The 15,751-nt window shown below is 38.2% G+C and overlaps 1 protein-coding gene across 1 annotated transcript in view; it reads right to left on the minus strand.

Annotated features, from left to right (window-relative positions):
* Nucleotides 1-684: 684 nt before the first annotated feature.
* The window catches only part of hdgfl2 (HDGF like 2), a 78,865-nt gene continuing 63,798 nt past the window's right edge, over nt 685-15,751 (minus strand). Inside the window, exons 15-16 of the mRNA XM_048252567.1 lie at nt 1,612-1,723; nt 685-1,476 (exon numbers count right to left, since the gene is read on the minus strand). Coding sequence (XP_048108524.1) covers nt 1,380-1,476; nt 1,612-1,723 — 209 coding nt within the window. The 3' untranslated portion in view covers nt 685-1,379. The remainder of the gene's footprint in view (nt 1,477-1,611; nt 1,724-15,751) is intronic.

Here is a 15,751-nt window from a genome sequence, read left to right on the forward strand (position 1 = left end):
AAACTCTGTTGGAGCAGCCATTCTGAAATGTTATGTGTCCCGGTAACGTCATGTGGGTACCCCCCACATGATTTAAAAAGAACTACATGATAGAAACATTGGTTTACATCGGTTAAAAAATATTTCTAGAGGGTTAAGAAAGCCAGCTCGGTCATAGGAGGTGGAATTCTGCTGGACTCATTGGATGTGTTGGCAGAGAGGATGCTTCACAAGCTGATGAGCATCCTGAACAACACCTCATCCCCTAAATGAATAGCTTGTTGAGCTGAAGATTACCTTCAATGGCAGGCTAATCTTCCCCAAATGTTGCTCTGAAATACACAGGTCATTCTTTCCATTGGCAATCAAACTTTACAACTCTTCACCTCTTCTCTTATTTTACTTTTATGTTTTTGTTTACATGCACAGGACAGTCACATTTCCTTTGGGATGAATAAAGGATTTCTGCACTGTGCACAAAAGGCTTAGGCCACTATTAGATTTGTTTTAGTAAGGTCATGATGACCGCCTACAACAATAACTTTTTTTGGTGTTTTTCAATATTATGTACTTATTTCCTGTATTTTCTGGGACAAATATATAAAGTCCTCTCAACATTGCTAAAGCAAAACATGTAAGGTGGCCTAAAGCATGCACAGTACTGTAATATGTGACTTGCCATTCATTTGAGAAGTGCAGTATAAATAAATTACACTATTTTTATTCAACTAGAAATACAAAAGGTTGTAACCAAACAACACAGATATACATCAACTTGAACTACAATCATATTTGTGACACTATCTTAACTGTATGTGAATTTTTTTGTTTTTACACCTTAAAAAGTATTTATTTATATAGACTTTGTGTAACTGTTTAATTCATGAAGGTACTGAAAGAAAAAAAATAAGATTATACAGCATTCTGTTAGAGATGACATAACTATTAATATACAGTCTTTCCACACAAATATCCTCATAAAAGTAATATGGCTCAAACAACATACATTAGTCTCATTTAAAAAAGGTTCTTCATCCTGTCCCAATGGAACAGTGTATTATTGTAATTTCAAATGAAAACACAAAAGACACAACAATGACTGACACCTAACAATTGGCATGCTGTCAATATTTAACTAAGCGTTCTTTGCCAGGTTCTAATGACTTACAATACATGTTAAGAACCCAATCCTTAATCTCTCCCACTTTATAAACACGGAGGGTTGATTCTGGAGGAAGCCATTGTAAAAGAGAAGACTAAAAGGCAATTATGTTTATGTAAAAGGTGGAAACATGAGAATATCAACAGGGTCTGTACAGATGTATGCATCGGTTACTTTTCTTAGTCCTCAAGCCAACAAAAAACCCCACTGCCATTCAGTAAATAAACTAGTAACATCTTCAGCTGTCCTCTACAGCAGTCTGTGTGTTTGTAGTAGGACTATGTTTTGTGGCATCTGTGAGAATGTGTCTCTCAGTCAGATGTTCTGATTCCGGCCTACAACAAAACAGGAAAATATGTTTTTTAAATATTTTTAAACAGCAAAAAAACATTGCTTTATCAATTATTGAGAATATTATTTTCTTATTTTTTAAGGATTACAAAACATCAACTACACTAGTAGTACAGTACCTGCTGGAAATGGCAAGTTCGGACTCAGGGCTTTCTTCGGCATGTAGAGATTCTGGGTCACATTCAACATTTTTCTTTAGAGATTCTGACTCCCCATTCACTGGTTTTAGATCTTGGAAATAACAGAGATGGCAGTGTGTTAGGAGTAGTTTAAACTAGTCATGTCTTGCTTATCAAATACAGGTAATCCAGATACAATTTAGACAAATAAGATGTGCACTTGGCCATACACCTGCATTTCCATCAGACAGATGCATCCTACCTTGTATGGCAAGAGATGGCACTGTGGTAATGGCAGCATATTTTAGTGGTGAAAGCTACTGATCTCTGTATGTTGTCTTCCAAAGTATTGAATAAAATCAATCAATCAGCTTTTTTTGCCTTACACCCCCAAACTGTAGAGATGCATCTAAAAGCAAAAATAGAATACTGTGGAAAAGTTAATTTTACTCTAATTTACACAAAAAGTAAAATTCTTTCAAATATTCTAGATTCATTACATATAAAGGGAAATATTTCAAGCCATTTTTGCTTTAATCTCGATGGTTACGGTTTACAGCTCACGGAAATCAAAAATCAGTATCTTATAATATTAGAATAAAGAGGTTATAATACAGCAATGACTGTTTACTGAGCCTTTAATCTCTCAGCCACAACCACAATCATGGGAGACTGCTGACTTGACAGTTGTCCAGAAGACACTCATTGACACCCTCCACAAGGAAAGTAAGCCACAGGTCATTGTTGAAAGGGCAGGCAGTTCACAGAATGCTTAATCAAAGTATATTCATGGAAAATTGACTAGAAGGGAAAAGTGTAGTAAAAAAAGGTGCACAAGGTGCAACAAGGATGACCACAGCGGACTTCCAGTTATGGAGAGGTGCTGAGAGGCAGCGTAATAGCAACCCTCCTGCAATTGTCAAGTTAAATCCTTACAAATCTACTCACAAACATTATTTGCTGTAAAAGGTGTATGAAATTAGAGTTTGAGGATGCCTACAAAGAAGAAAAAAGCAAATCAAGAGAGAACTAACACCGAAGAACAAGATATTCTGCTGGAATCTGACCACGCTGATGATACAGGAGAGATGGAGGAAAATGGTGACTGTGAATCGGCCAAAGTTGATCTTAACCCTAGTAATGCAGATGTCATGAACGCGATCAAGGGGATGGAAAAACGAGTCTCAAATAAAATAGATGGAGTATTTTCGATAATCAGAGAAATCACAGACAGAGTGAAGGAAGCAGAGGAACGTATTTCAGGGACAGAAGACGAAGTCGTTCAACTTCGGGCTTGTACAAAAGCTTTGGAAACTCAAGTGACACCACCCACCACAACGACGAAAAGAAAATTCAGAGGCGCCTCCACCAAGAACTCTTATCGTGAAGTTCCTGAATTACAGACAAAAAGAACAAGTTATGAGAGCGGCTAAAGTTAAAGGGATGCTTATATATAAGGAGCAACTCATTCGATTCTATCCAGATGTATCTGCGGAAATTCACAAGAAGCAGAGGGCTTACGATGAGGTGCGAAAACGACTATGTGACAAGGGAATCAGCAAACACATAATCATCTTTCCTTCGCGGCTTCTTCTCACACACCGGGAGAAATCCACGTTGTTCGACACCCCCGCTGAGGTGGAACGCTTCATGGAAGGATTGGATAAAGAGTAGGCTAGTGCTACAGGTGGAGTATCTTGCTGGTTTTCGTTTATGACAAATTTACAGTGGCCATCGCTTTTAAATGACCACTTCATTCGCGCATTACGCGGCGTGAAGCTGTGTGAAGCTTTAGTACCACTTTCAGCCACTGTGCGTTGCTCTACCACTGTACATCGCTCTGCCTGTGGTCCCTTCTGAAAAAGTAGGATCTACCATTAAACATAATTGTTGCCGAGAGTAATCCCAGCCTACGAATTCAATAACAAAATAAATCATGCATAATTAAACATTACTTGGGTATGGCTTAAGGCTTGACTACACGGTGGTAGCGAAAATCGAAATCGAAATTTGCTGTCTACATTATTGTCAGTGTTGGGGTTAACGCCTTCATAAAATCAAAACAGTGGTGTGATAATTGAGCCAGTAGAGAAATAACTGTTCAGAATTAATCTGTAGCCTTGGGTAGGCTTCTGCAGAAAACAATGTTGTTGCCGATTTAATACTATCTGGCGGCGTTTTTTTAACAGGCTACGCCAATAGAGGCTTAGACAACTATGACCCGTTTTTTGGTTTAAATAAATTAATTTGCCCTACTTCTTGACTGCAATGTAGTCAATTGACTGCTTGACATGTCATTTTTATTTTTCTGTACAATAAACAAATACATCTGCTTTATGCCGCAGAATTACATTCATATTTGGAACTTACATAGTCCAATGCATCGTTCCACTACGTTAGTGTTTCCCAAAACCATAGTAGCAGCGAGCGTTCGCAACCACTATCGTAAAGTTGTGTAGTTACAACTACACCTCTCGACCTGTGGTAGAATGCTAGAAGCATAGTTCAGGGATCTTCATGTCAAAGGCGTCACTGGCGCCAGTTATTTGTTTGCAAATTAATAATTATAAATATATTTAGGTTTCTAATTGATATTTACACTTCTAACCACCATACATCCATATTTTAAAATGCCCAAGGCAGAAAATACATAAATTAAAAGTCAATTTGCAGCCATGTGCACGTAAGTAAGTCACACACTTGCAGATAATAATAAGGTGGTGCGCACTTCAGCTGAGAATATGCAGCCTTTGATTTTCATGGGGGGGGGGGGTTGGGTCCTTGTTAGTTTACGCAAACCAAGCCAAGAAGGCTGATTCTGATTTTGATAATATTATCTGCACAAAAGATAAACTTAGGTAAACAACGATTTCAATATTGTTGTCAACGTCTTAACCCAGATTCGAACTGTTGGACAGGGGACTGGTAATGCGCCACAGAAGTATGTGCAGGTCCCCGTTCACGTGCTACTAAACGTCATTAACCACCTTAGTCCAGACTACTGAAGTTTGGAAACTATCATGGTCCAAACTTACAGTACTATGTAAAAATCGACAGTTTTGGGAAACAGTCGTAACTTACATGTTGGTTAGTTGAACGATGCATCCTGTTAGTAAAAAGCTAACCTCCGTAGTTGTATGAGAAAAGCCCCCCAGATCAGCTTGTAGGCCATTAGCAATCTGTTTATTTTATTTTATGAAGCCTACACAGTATATCACATGCCACATTCTCACTTTCAATAGACAGATGCAATAGCCATTGGTCAAGTATTGAGTATAAAGCAATTAAGATAGTACCCTATACAAAAAAGTACTTCATACTATCATAAAAAATTAATTTAAAGCGAATAGCATTTTGCAACTTGACAAAACACTGGATTAAATATCGTGGCACAGGAGAAAACTTGTACATCCATTGGCCCGTGGGGGATCACATGCCAGTTGCCTCTCCCTTCAGTATGACTTGTTAGGCTGTGAGCTTGTTTAAGCCAAAAAAAAAATTGCAGATAGTTCAATGCGTCTTTGTTCATGGGTTTGGCCTCACAGCAGAGGCTTAGACAACTATGACCCACGTTTTGGTTTCATAATTTGCACTACTTATTGACTGCAATGTAGTCAATTGACTGCTTGACAGGTTATTTAAATTTTTCTGTACAATACACAAATACATCTGCTTTATGCCACAGAATTATGCACTTGGATAGCCTATAGAACGGGCACATTTTGGAGAGAACGCACACAAGAATCTGTAGGCTATTTGTGGCTGGTTACCAGCAAACAATGTTTAATGCATTAACTCAAGACAAACATTTTCTAAACAATACAAACAGAAAGGATGCAGCAGGCAGCAAATGTAGAAGAATCATTTCCAGTGGAAGAACAAAATGCTGAATGAAGCCCAAATTTATGAAGGCATATCTGGCAAGTTGTTATTTTTTGAAGACGTAAATGGTTGGGCTATAGGCCTAGTTTGCAAGAAGGAGACATAAAGCGTGAGCATGCCACACTATCCACGGCTGTGGTAGCGGGGGTAGGAGGATTACTGTTAGCGCAGGATTTATATAAAATTCTTCAACAGAAGGCCTGCCTTGAATGCAGGCTTGTGCTTTGCGCAGCCTACAGTAAGTAGGTCTAGTGAGTTAGGAGTCCTCTAGACTTCTTTTCAGCTATCTCAGAGGTGGAAAGTTGCGTTCGTTGGGGGCAGGGCCAGGTTAACAATTCATAGACCCTTGGGAACAAATGTCTGATGGCCCCCCCTACCCCCCAGCCAACGTGAATCGGGCGGTCAGTTAATAGGCCTATCGTGAAGATTTGTATTGCCATTTAAGGCACGAGCGCATCTGTGAGGCCAAGCCTCACCAAGTAGCCCGTTTGTTTACAACTAACATTACATTTAATTAAACTGCTTATAGGCTATGCCGAAATAGTTTCAACATTTTGAATATCAGTGTCAGGTGAATTAGGAAATGCCTTATGGCTGAAAGCTGCTTGGGATCCCCTGTCAAGCAATAACCATCCAAAAAAGTTAAAACAGATGACATGATGCGCATCACTGACATAATCTTAAATAATATAGCCTAGATATTCCAATATATTCGAATACATGTGTTTATTTTAGAGGGATATTCGACGTCATTTTTTGAGCAATTTTGACAGCCCTAGTCCACTGTAGGCTACGCCAATCATCTATTAACACCTTCCACTAACCCGGTGAGTGGGGGGGTAAATATAATCGTGTGAAATAGCACCATTGAGTAGCCTATCTTGAAATAGCCTTAAAATCGTTCGGTGTTGTGTGCCTTCTGGTTTCTCCACCTACTGGTTTCCTTAGCGTACATGCTGCAGCAGTTGTCAGACATTCACAAACAAGTTGTTTTAGGCTGTTTGAAATCGCTTTTCATATGCCATGGCCTTTCGGCTACATTACAGCCACTCGGACAAAAGACATGTAAAGAATATATGTTTTGAAAACTAGCATTAAACTGGATTCGATCCCGCAAAAGCAACACACGCGTGACTCTCTCCATCCTGATTCCCTACTCTTTGAGCCAACTAATATGTTACGCGAATCAATTAACTATTGTAGGCTACCATTAATTAATAATGTAGGCAACACCCAGGTAACATGTTGTCCAGGCTATCTGAAACAAGGGGTTGCCTCTCATCTACAACAACTGGTTACGTTGGGCTGCTAAAGTTGTCAGTGCACTGTGCACAGTAGGCCTATGCTACTCTTTGTGGTTGATCAACTAAAAATAAAAGATGTATTTGGTGATGACGTTATTGTAGACCTAAATTCTGAGAAATTAAATGGTACGAGAAACGATCTACATAGCAGACCAGACCGTGATGTCTTCAAGGGTTGAATGAAGGGAGTTTGCAAAACTTTGTGTATTTTTCAAGTCAATAAACATTCTTAATTTTCGAATGTCTTTGTCAGGGAACATCTGACTTTTAAAAACCATAGGCCTGGTAGTTAAGCTCAGACAAGGAGTTATAAGCTAAAGGCAATACCATTTGTGTCACCTAATGCAGTTCAGTGAATTAGCAAGATACCATCAGAAGGCAACAATCATAAGGCACAGTCGCGTCTTGTGCTCTCTCCCCCCGCGCATAAAGCTGTCTGCGTGTTGTAGGCTAGATTTGCGTGAGTTCTTTCTATCTGCTTACTTTTGTGAGTTGCGACCACCTAGGCTATGTTATAGACGTTCTATGAGGTACCAGTGTTTAGCTGTGTCACAAAACAATAAGCTTTGTCAGACTACTTTTAAAATGATATTCAGGGCTATATACATTTTAAACATTCCCGACAAAGCCTTGCATTAATTCTTCAGGTGGGAAGTGTCAGGAATTTTCATTCGAGAGACGCTCTCATTGGTGGATAGTATATGAAGTAGGGAATTGACAGCAACATATCCAATCACATTATGAGAGATGCTGAATTTAACATAAACTGCGATGTTTGATTTTAAATGAATGTAAATTTAGCCGGGACTGTAAGCTGTCACACGTGGGTGCTTTCGATGTTTTCAGTGGGTGCCCGAGACGGAGCATCCACGGTATCGGGCGCCTATGACAAGCGTATCTCGCGGTTACATCCATTACAAACAAACATGCAATGTGAACGTCTGGGATTGGGAAGAGCACTAAATGCTCTACTGAATAAGCACGAAGTCAAACCTTTAAATGAAAAACACTCTTTAATAATCAAAAAAATAAACCGCTAATGAAGTAAACTTGTGACCATCAAAAATCGTTTATCGCCTGTAACTCCGTGATAACAGGACGTAACAGGAAGGCATTTGGCTGAGCAACGGAGGTTAATATGCTCTATATTTTGTCCAAATGATGTCTGTCTATCATCGTTGCACTCGGAGAAAACCAGAATGTTTATGGCTGCAAACGGGATTCACTCGCAGTTAACCAAATATTTCTTTATTAGGGCAGGGCAGGCATATTTCTGGCTATTAAATTATTTCTAAACCAGTCTGCTAAAGTTTGTAGTGAAGTCTGTGTAGGGTTTTCCAGGCTCCATTTCTTTTTACGAGACACCCTGCTCACTTGAGCCATCTACCGGTTGTTTGGGTTGTTGCAGCGTCACACTGGGAAAATACAAATTAAAAGTCGCGTGATACCGCGTGATCCCACGCGCGGACCGCGAGTGAAGCTGGCCAAGTCGAAGCACTGCCCACTGTAGTTCAGATATTTGTTTTTCCTTTCTTATTCTCAGAAAACAACGGATAATTGGTATTGCGAATTTATGCAGACGGTAGCCTACAACGTTTGTCTTAGCCTATGTCATGCCTGCTAAGCCCATGTCTTTTTTTGTCTCAACATATTGGGATAAGTCATTTTCACTCTATAAACTGGACTTAGCTGGCAACTAATGCTATTTTGATAGACTCTGAATGAATAGTAGCTCAACATACTTTGTGTTAGGACTAAGGCATCCTTTTTTTCCCTCACTTTTTTGTCCTTACATATCCTTAGATGGAACATGTATGGTGTTCATAGGAACTGCAAAGTTAACAGTTGATACACAGGTTCAACAGTTCAAAACAAGAGTAGAAGTAGACTAGCAATGTTGTGGGTTGTGCTAAGTTGATAGGAGAGAGGTTTCCAGCACCTGCTTGTTCCTCAAAGGTGTGTGGACCAATAGCCTTCATAGAAGGAGTGAATAGCTAGGGGGGAGGGAGCAATCCACTACGGATAGGGAGGGACTTTATGGGATTCAAATTCAGGTTAAATGTACGTGTGTCGTCTCTTTCTGTATTTGTTTTTTTTTTATATTTTGTTTATGCTTCTCAATGCTTAATGAATATGCTGCAGGGAAAGGGTTTGGTCATAGCATCACTTATAAAATGTAATGTCTGAGACGGGAAAGGTAAAATTCCTTACATGGAATTGTAGGGGAATGGGTAATATTAAAACAGTTAAACAAGTAATGGACAGAATTAAACAATTGCAGGCCAAAGTAGTTTTCTTACAGGAAACTCATATGATGACAGGAGATACAGTTAGAATACAGAGGAGATGGCATGGTCAGGTGTTCTCTAGTTGCTATACTTCAAGTGCAAGAGGGGTAATGATTCTAATCCACAAATCCATTCCTATACAGGTTGACAAAATAACTAAAGACCCAGCGGGTAGATTTATAATTGTCCAAGGATTTCTTTTGTCAGATAAAATCAATTTAATTAATGTATATGGTCCCAATGAGGATAATTCTAATTTTTACAACGATTTATTCCTCCTAATCTCTAACTTGTCAGGTCACTACTTCATAGCAGGGGATATGAATTGCACTATGGACCCAGTGAAAGATCGTTCAACAGGCATTGACAATACACACACCAAATCAAGAAAACTGATTCAACAGTTTATGAAAGATTTAAATCTGCTGGATATTTGGAGACATCTTAACCCTAACTCAATAGCTTACTCATGCTACTCTAGTACTCATCAAACATACTCATGTATTGATTATTTTTTAATATCTGCACAATTGCTTCCCAGGATTTCTGATTGTCAGTACCATAGCGTGGTTATCTCTGACCATGCAGCAGTAGCATTAATGTATATCACTAATAAAATGGTGAGCGACCCCCCTAAATGGCGTCTTCAAACAGGATGGCTTCAGGACCCATCATTCATAGAATTTCTAGGTAAACAAATAGACCTATACTTTGAAATTAATACATCTGAAACTTCAGCAAGTATAAGATGGGAAGCATTTAAAGCATTCATTAGAGGTCAAATTATTGGCTTTTGTAGTTCAAAAGCCAAGCAATCTAGACAAGAGATTAAACAATTAGATGGACAGATTACCCAATTGGAAAAAGATATACATCATAACACAAATGATAATGCAGATGATCATAATAAATTACTACTACTAAGAGCCCGATATAATGAAATGTCAGCGAGTAGGGCAGCTGCAAAAGTTTTGAAGTTGAAACAAACTTTTTATGAGCAAGGAGATAAAGCAGGAAGACTACTTGCATGGCAGATCAAGCAAAGACAAACTGAGCGAGCTATAACAACAATTGAAGACCTATCAGGAAACATAATAGATCCAGTGAAGATTAATGAAGCATTTAAAGATTACTATGAAAAGCTGTATAGTTCAGAATGCTCTCCTAATTTGGAACTCCAGACAGAGTTCTTAGATAATCTTAACCACAGATTTCTGAGGAAGATAAAATTAATTTAGATGAGGAGTTAACATTGAAAGAAATTTCTGAAGCTATTGATGCGATGACCGCAGGGAAAACAGCGGGTCCAGATGGCCTTCCCATAGACATCTATAAACAATTTAAAGAAAAACTGTTAACTCCCCTTCTGGAAATGATGTTGGAAGCTTTTCAGGATGGCCTTCTCCCTGCGTCAATGAGGGGAGCGTTAATTACATTACTACCAAAACCAGGGAAAAGTAATACAAGATGTGAAAACATGCGTCCAATAAGTCTCCTCAACTCAGACACAAAAATATTATGTAAAGTTTTGGCTAAGCGCTTGGAAGTTATACTACCTAGACTGATAGGGGAAGACCAAAATGGTTTCATACAACGTAGACAGGGATTTCATAATGTTAGAAGGCTTCTCAACATTCTTCATTACCAGAGGGGAGAACAAGATATTGCCATCCTAGCACTAGATGCCGAAAAGGCCTTTGATAGGGTTGAATGGCCCTATCTATTTGAATTACTAACAAGGTTTGGTTTTGGGGAACGATTTTGTAAGTGGGTTAGGCTACTTTATAACAACCCTGTAGCTGAGGTGCTAACGAATAACATGGTGTCCAAACCATTCACCATTTCCAGAGGTTGTCGACAGGGGTCACCTCTCTCTCTCCTCTCCTCTTTGCAATCTCCATTGAGCCTTTTGCAATTGCAGTTAGAAATCATATGGGCATAACAGGCATTACTGTTGGTCAAGTAGAACATAAAATTGCCTTGTTTGCAGATGATGTTCTGCTGTTTTTAAAACACCTCAATAACTCCATCCCTGCTTTATTAGAACTCATTAGTACGTTTGGAAAGATTTTTGGATACAAGATTAATCATTCCAAAAGCATGCTTATGTTACTGAATGAGGGAGATGGACAACAGTCCAACCATGGTGTATCCACTTTTAATACCACTGATTGTTTTACATATCTGGGCATAAAGATTGTACCAACCCTTGAGAACATTGAGTCAGTAAATTATGATCCTCTTTTAGAAAATATTTCTAACTCCATTGAAAGATGGACATCATTACCCATATCTTTAATAGGTCGTATAAATATTTTGAAAATGAATATTCTGCCCAAGCTCTTATACTTATTTCAAAATATCCCCTTGGTGCCTCCCAAACATTTGTTTCTAAGAATGAATAAATTATTTACTAACTTTATATGGAACAACAGGCGTCCTAGACTCCGCCTTTCACTTCTGTATTTACCATATGATAGAGGAGGGCTTCAGTGTCCTAACTTGCAGTGGTATTACTGGGCTGCCCAACTTAGAACCATTATGTTTTACTTTTCTTCTCAAACTATTCCCTCTTGGGTGGATATTAGGGGTGTAACGGTTCATGTATTCGTATTGAACCGAAACGGTACGGGCGTCACGGTTCGGTGCATGAATTGACACGGAGAATACACGGTATAAAAATACATAAAACTCGTGTGCGGATTAATTAATTTCATGCGCAATTACTGTTAAGTAGCGAGAGTTACGGGAGTTCTTTAGCTAATCTGTAGCCTCGCCTTAGCTCTGATTGGCGCCTATGTTTTTTTTTTTTTTTGTCAGGTCGTCGGTCGAGTCCGTCAGTCATTAGCAGCACTAAGGTTAAACCCACAAGAGTTAGAGGATCCGCTGGTCTCTTTAAGATCGCAAGTTTGAGAACTTCAGTTACAGTAACGTTAGTAGCCTACAGGTGATGAAACTGTGTCGGCGTTGTTCAGCAGTTCTTGGGTACGAGTGGAAAAAATGCTACACATATTCGAAGCCATCATCCAGATGTTGTAGGCTACCAATCACTGAAACGAGGGGAAAAACAACTTCCCCTGCGCTTCAGCAGACTTTAAATACACATACAAATAGGGCCAAAACCTATGGCTTAAATTAAATGATTTCGTAATGACAGAAAGCTATGTAAATTGTGTGGTAATTACCTTTTATGTTAAGGTAACTTGTAACTTCTCACATGAGGAGCTGGTAGTGTTAAGTGCATAGACCGTAAAATAAAGTGACAACGCTAACCAGGCTAATAAACAAACCATGCTACGGTGAGTTAACGTCAAAGGGCAAAGTCACGTGACTTCTAGTTGTAGTCTGTTTATGAAATGAAAGGAGCAATTTCGTTTTTTAAAAAAAAAGGCAAAATAGTGCGATATTTTCACAGTAGGCTAGATTATTACTTTACACACAATAAAAAAAATATTGAGGCAAATTGTAGACCCTTCCATATACAACTAAACACAGATGTTGAAGGTCTTAAAAATCATTTTTCTATGTAATTTGCACTTTCAGAAATTAGAGATGCTGTAGGCCTATTTTCAGTTTTATAGCTGATTGTCTTATTTTGTTTACAAGTTACAGATGGAGTCTGGGTACTTATTGTACTTTTTAGCCTACATCTTACACACTTCAGGCTGTTGCAGATAGCTCAGGGAAGAGACTGTATGACACTAGGTGGTACAGCCTGAGACATGTACAAAAAAAAAATGCTTTCTGCATTTTTGTTTTGCTTTTCCCTCCATTGTACCGAACTCGTACCGAACCGTGATGTCCGAACCGAGGTATGAACCGAACCGTGACTTCTGTGTACCGCTACACCCCTAGTGGATATGGAATCATCTGCAATCGCATCAGGCCTGCATCTAAGCTTGTATCTATATTCCTCAGAACTGAAAGACCTTAGGAAAAATATTTCTAACCCAATAGTCTTAAATATGATAAATGTATGGTATGAAATTAAGAGGTATTTATGCATCCCCAATAACTTGTCTTGTTATAGCCCCATCTGGGGCAATACAAGGTTTACACCAGGCCGACTGGATGCAGGTTTTAAAATATGGGCAGATAAAGGGATTAAGACTGTAGCAGATCTATATTCATCCAATAAACTTATGTCTTTTGAGGAAGTGGTTCATACATTTGATATATCTAGAAAACATTTTTTTAAATTCTTACAAATAAGGAATTTAATTTTCATTTCTCAAAATAAATCTTTAGATATGCCATCTTTGTCAATATTAGAGAGGGAAGTGGTAAAAGATTGTTATAATAGAGGCTTAATTTCATCATTATATGGCATTATAGCGTCAGGGTCACAGGATTCCTCAGATAGCAAACTTGAAGCATGGAGGAAAGATTTAAAAGAGGACATCCATGTGAATGATTGGATGGAGGCGTGTAAGGAAGCTCAAACACAGACAGTAAATGTCAGATTGAAATTATTACAATATAAATGGTTGATGCGAACTTACATAACTCCTACCACATTACACAAATATAATGAAAATATCCCGGACACGTGTTAAATGTATCACATTTAAAGGCACTCTACACCATTGCATTTGGGAATGTAAACATATAATGAAATTTTGGAAGGATGTGAAGTGCATGATAGATAAAATCTTAAATACCAATATACCAATTTCTGCAAAAATATTTATATTACATTTATACCCTCTAAACATGCAACTGAAGAGTAAGGAATATGCATTAATAGACATGTGTCTATTACAAGCAAAGCGTCTTATTGCTTTACACTGGAAGAATATAAAGGCACCAAGTATAGGTAACTGGTTGAAAGAAATGGCAATAAATATGTCTATGGAAAAGGCAACTTATATTGTGAAAGGTAAATATAGGAGGTTTGAGGAAATCTGGAATCCATTCTTATCTTTTCTTGAAAATGGTGGAAATGACGTACCAATGGCTGAATGAGAAGCTGTGTCAAATCTAATATACGATGAGAAGCTTTTAGTTATTGTTACTTTTATTTATTTATTAACTATGTGTTTTTATTATTTTTATTATTAATGTCTTTGTCCTTTACATTTATGTTTTTCTTAAGTGTCAAACAAACATGTGTTGTATGTATACATTGATTATGTTAAAACTCAATAAAAACATTGTTCAAAAAAAAAAAAAAAAAAAAAAAAGGATGACCACAGCCCTGAGAGGACTGTCAAGCAAAGCCGATTCAAGAACTCTGGGGAACTTCACAAGGAGTGAACTGAGGCTGGAGTCAATGCATCAAGAGCCACCATGCGAAAATGGGGAAATGGGTTACACGTGTCACATTCCTAGTGTCAAGCCACTCCTGAACCAGAGACAAGGTTAGAAGGAGAAAAATAACTGGACCGTTGCTCAGTGGTCTACAGTCCTCTTTTCAGATGAAAATAAATTTCATTTGGATATCAAGGTCCCAAGAGTCTGGTGGAAGAGTGGAGAGGCACAGAATGCTATGTCATCTGCTGTGTTGGTCTACTGTGTTTTATCAAGTCCAGAGTCAATGCAGCCTTCTACCAGGAGATTTTAAAGCACTTCATGCATCCATCTGCTGACAAGCCTAATGGAGATGCCCATTTCCTTTTCTAGCAGGACTGCTAGTTACTGGTTTGTTGACCATGGTATTACTGTGCTTGATTGGCCAGATAACTCACCTGACCTGAACTCCAATAAGAATCTATGGGGTATTGTAACGGGGTAATTCCGTGTCAAATTAGATAAAGTTGTTGCTGCACCGTCTCAGATTTTGTTCAAATCTTGTCTATATCATCAATGGGTCTTAAAACCAAGGCCTGTGAAATATTTCTGTGAAAACTTCATTTCTTTTTCAGACCTTGAAATTCTTTCATTTTTACAGCATGCCAAAAATCATTTTTTTTATTGTAAATGTTTATTTTGGTGTTCCCAAAACACCTGTAACTACATGCATTTATTCTGTGAATGGGACTTAGGACAATATTGGTACTTTACACACTAAATGTCCATATACTTAGCCATTTCCACATAGATTGTTATGTCCTACTAGCTACCCCACATACCACTTCAGTTGACTGAAAATAACACAAAAAAACAAACATGCCTTGTCTTATCCTTTATATTGTCATGGCCTTTTGTTTGGAACTTCACATTTTGGGACAACATTAAAAAAGGATTATATTTCTAGAGAAAATACTGATTGATTGCAGGTGTGTCACAATAAAGGAGTTTTGAGACCCTTAATATCACTTTTTTGTATGTTTTTTTCTGGGGACATCTATAAAACCAATGAGACTGTGGTACAAACTTTTAACGATTGAATCGTACTGAGAACATGTTTGTCTTCTATTCTACAAAGTTTGGTGATGCTAGGAATAATAGATATAAATGTCCAAACATGGCCTCCAAGATGAGGCCTTTTAAAGAATGTAAACAATCAAGGGCAAAAAGTCTATAAAAACAATAGAATTCAATACAAATATTTCACAGGTTTTAGTTATGGAACCTAAACATTGTGTAGACAAACTTTGAGGAAAATCAGAGTAGGTGTTGCAACCATTTTCCTGGATTTTGTCTGATTTGACACGGAATGACCCAAAGAGGAAAATGAAAAACATCAGACCCAACAATAGACAACTTTAAGGCCATTATCAAAGC

This window comes from Alosa alosa, chromosome 9 (assembly GCF_017589495.1).
Source record: "Alosa alosa isolate M-15738 ecotype Scorff River chromosome 9, AALO_Geno_1.1, whole genome shotgun sequence".
NCBI classification, from domain to species: Eukaryota; Metazoa; Chordata; class Actinopteri; order Clupeiformes; family Clupeidae; genus Alosa; species Alosa alosa.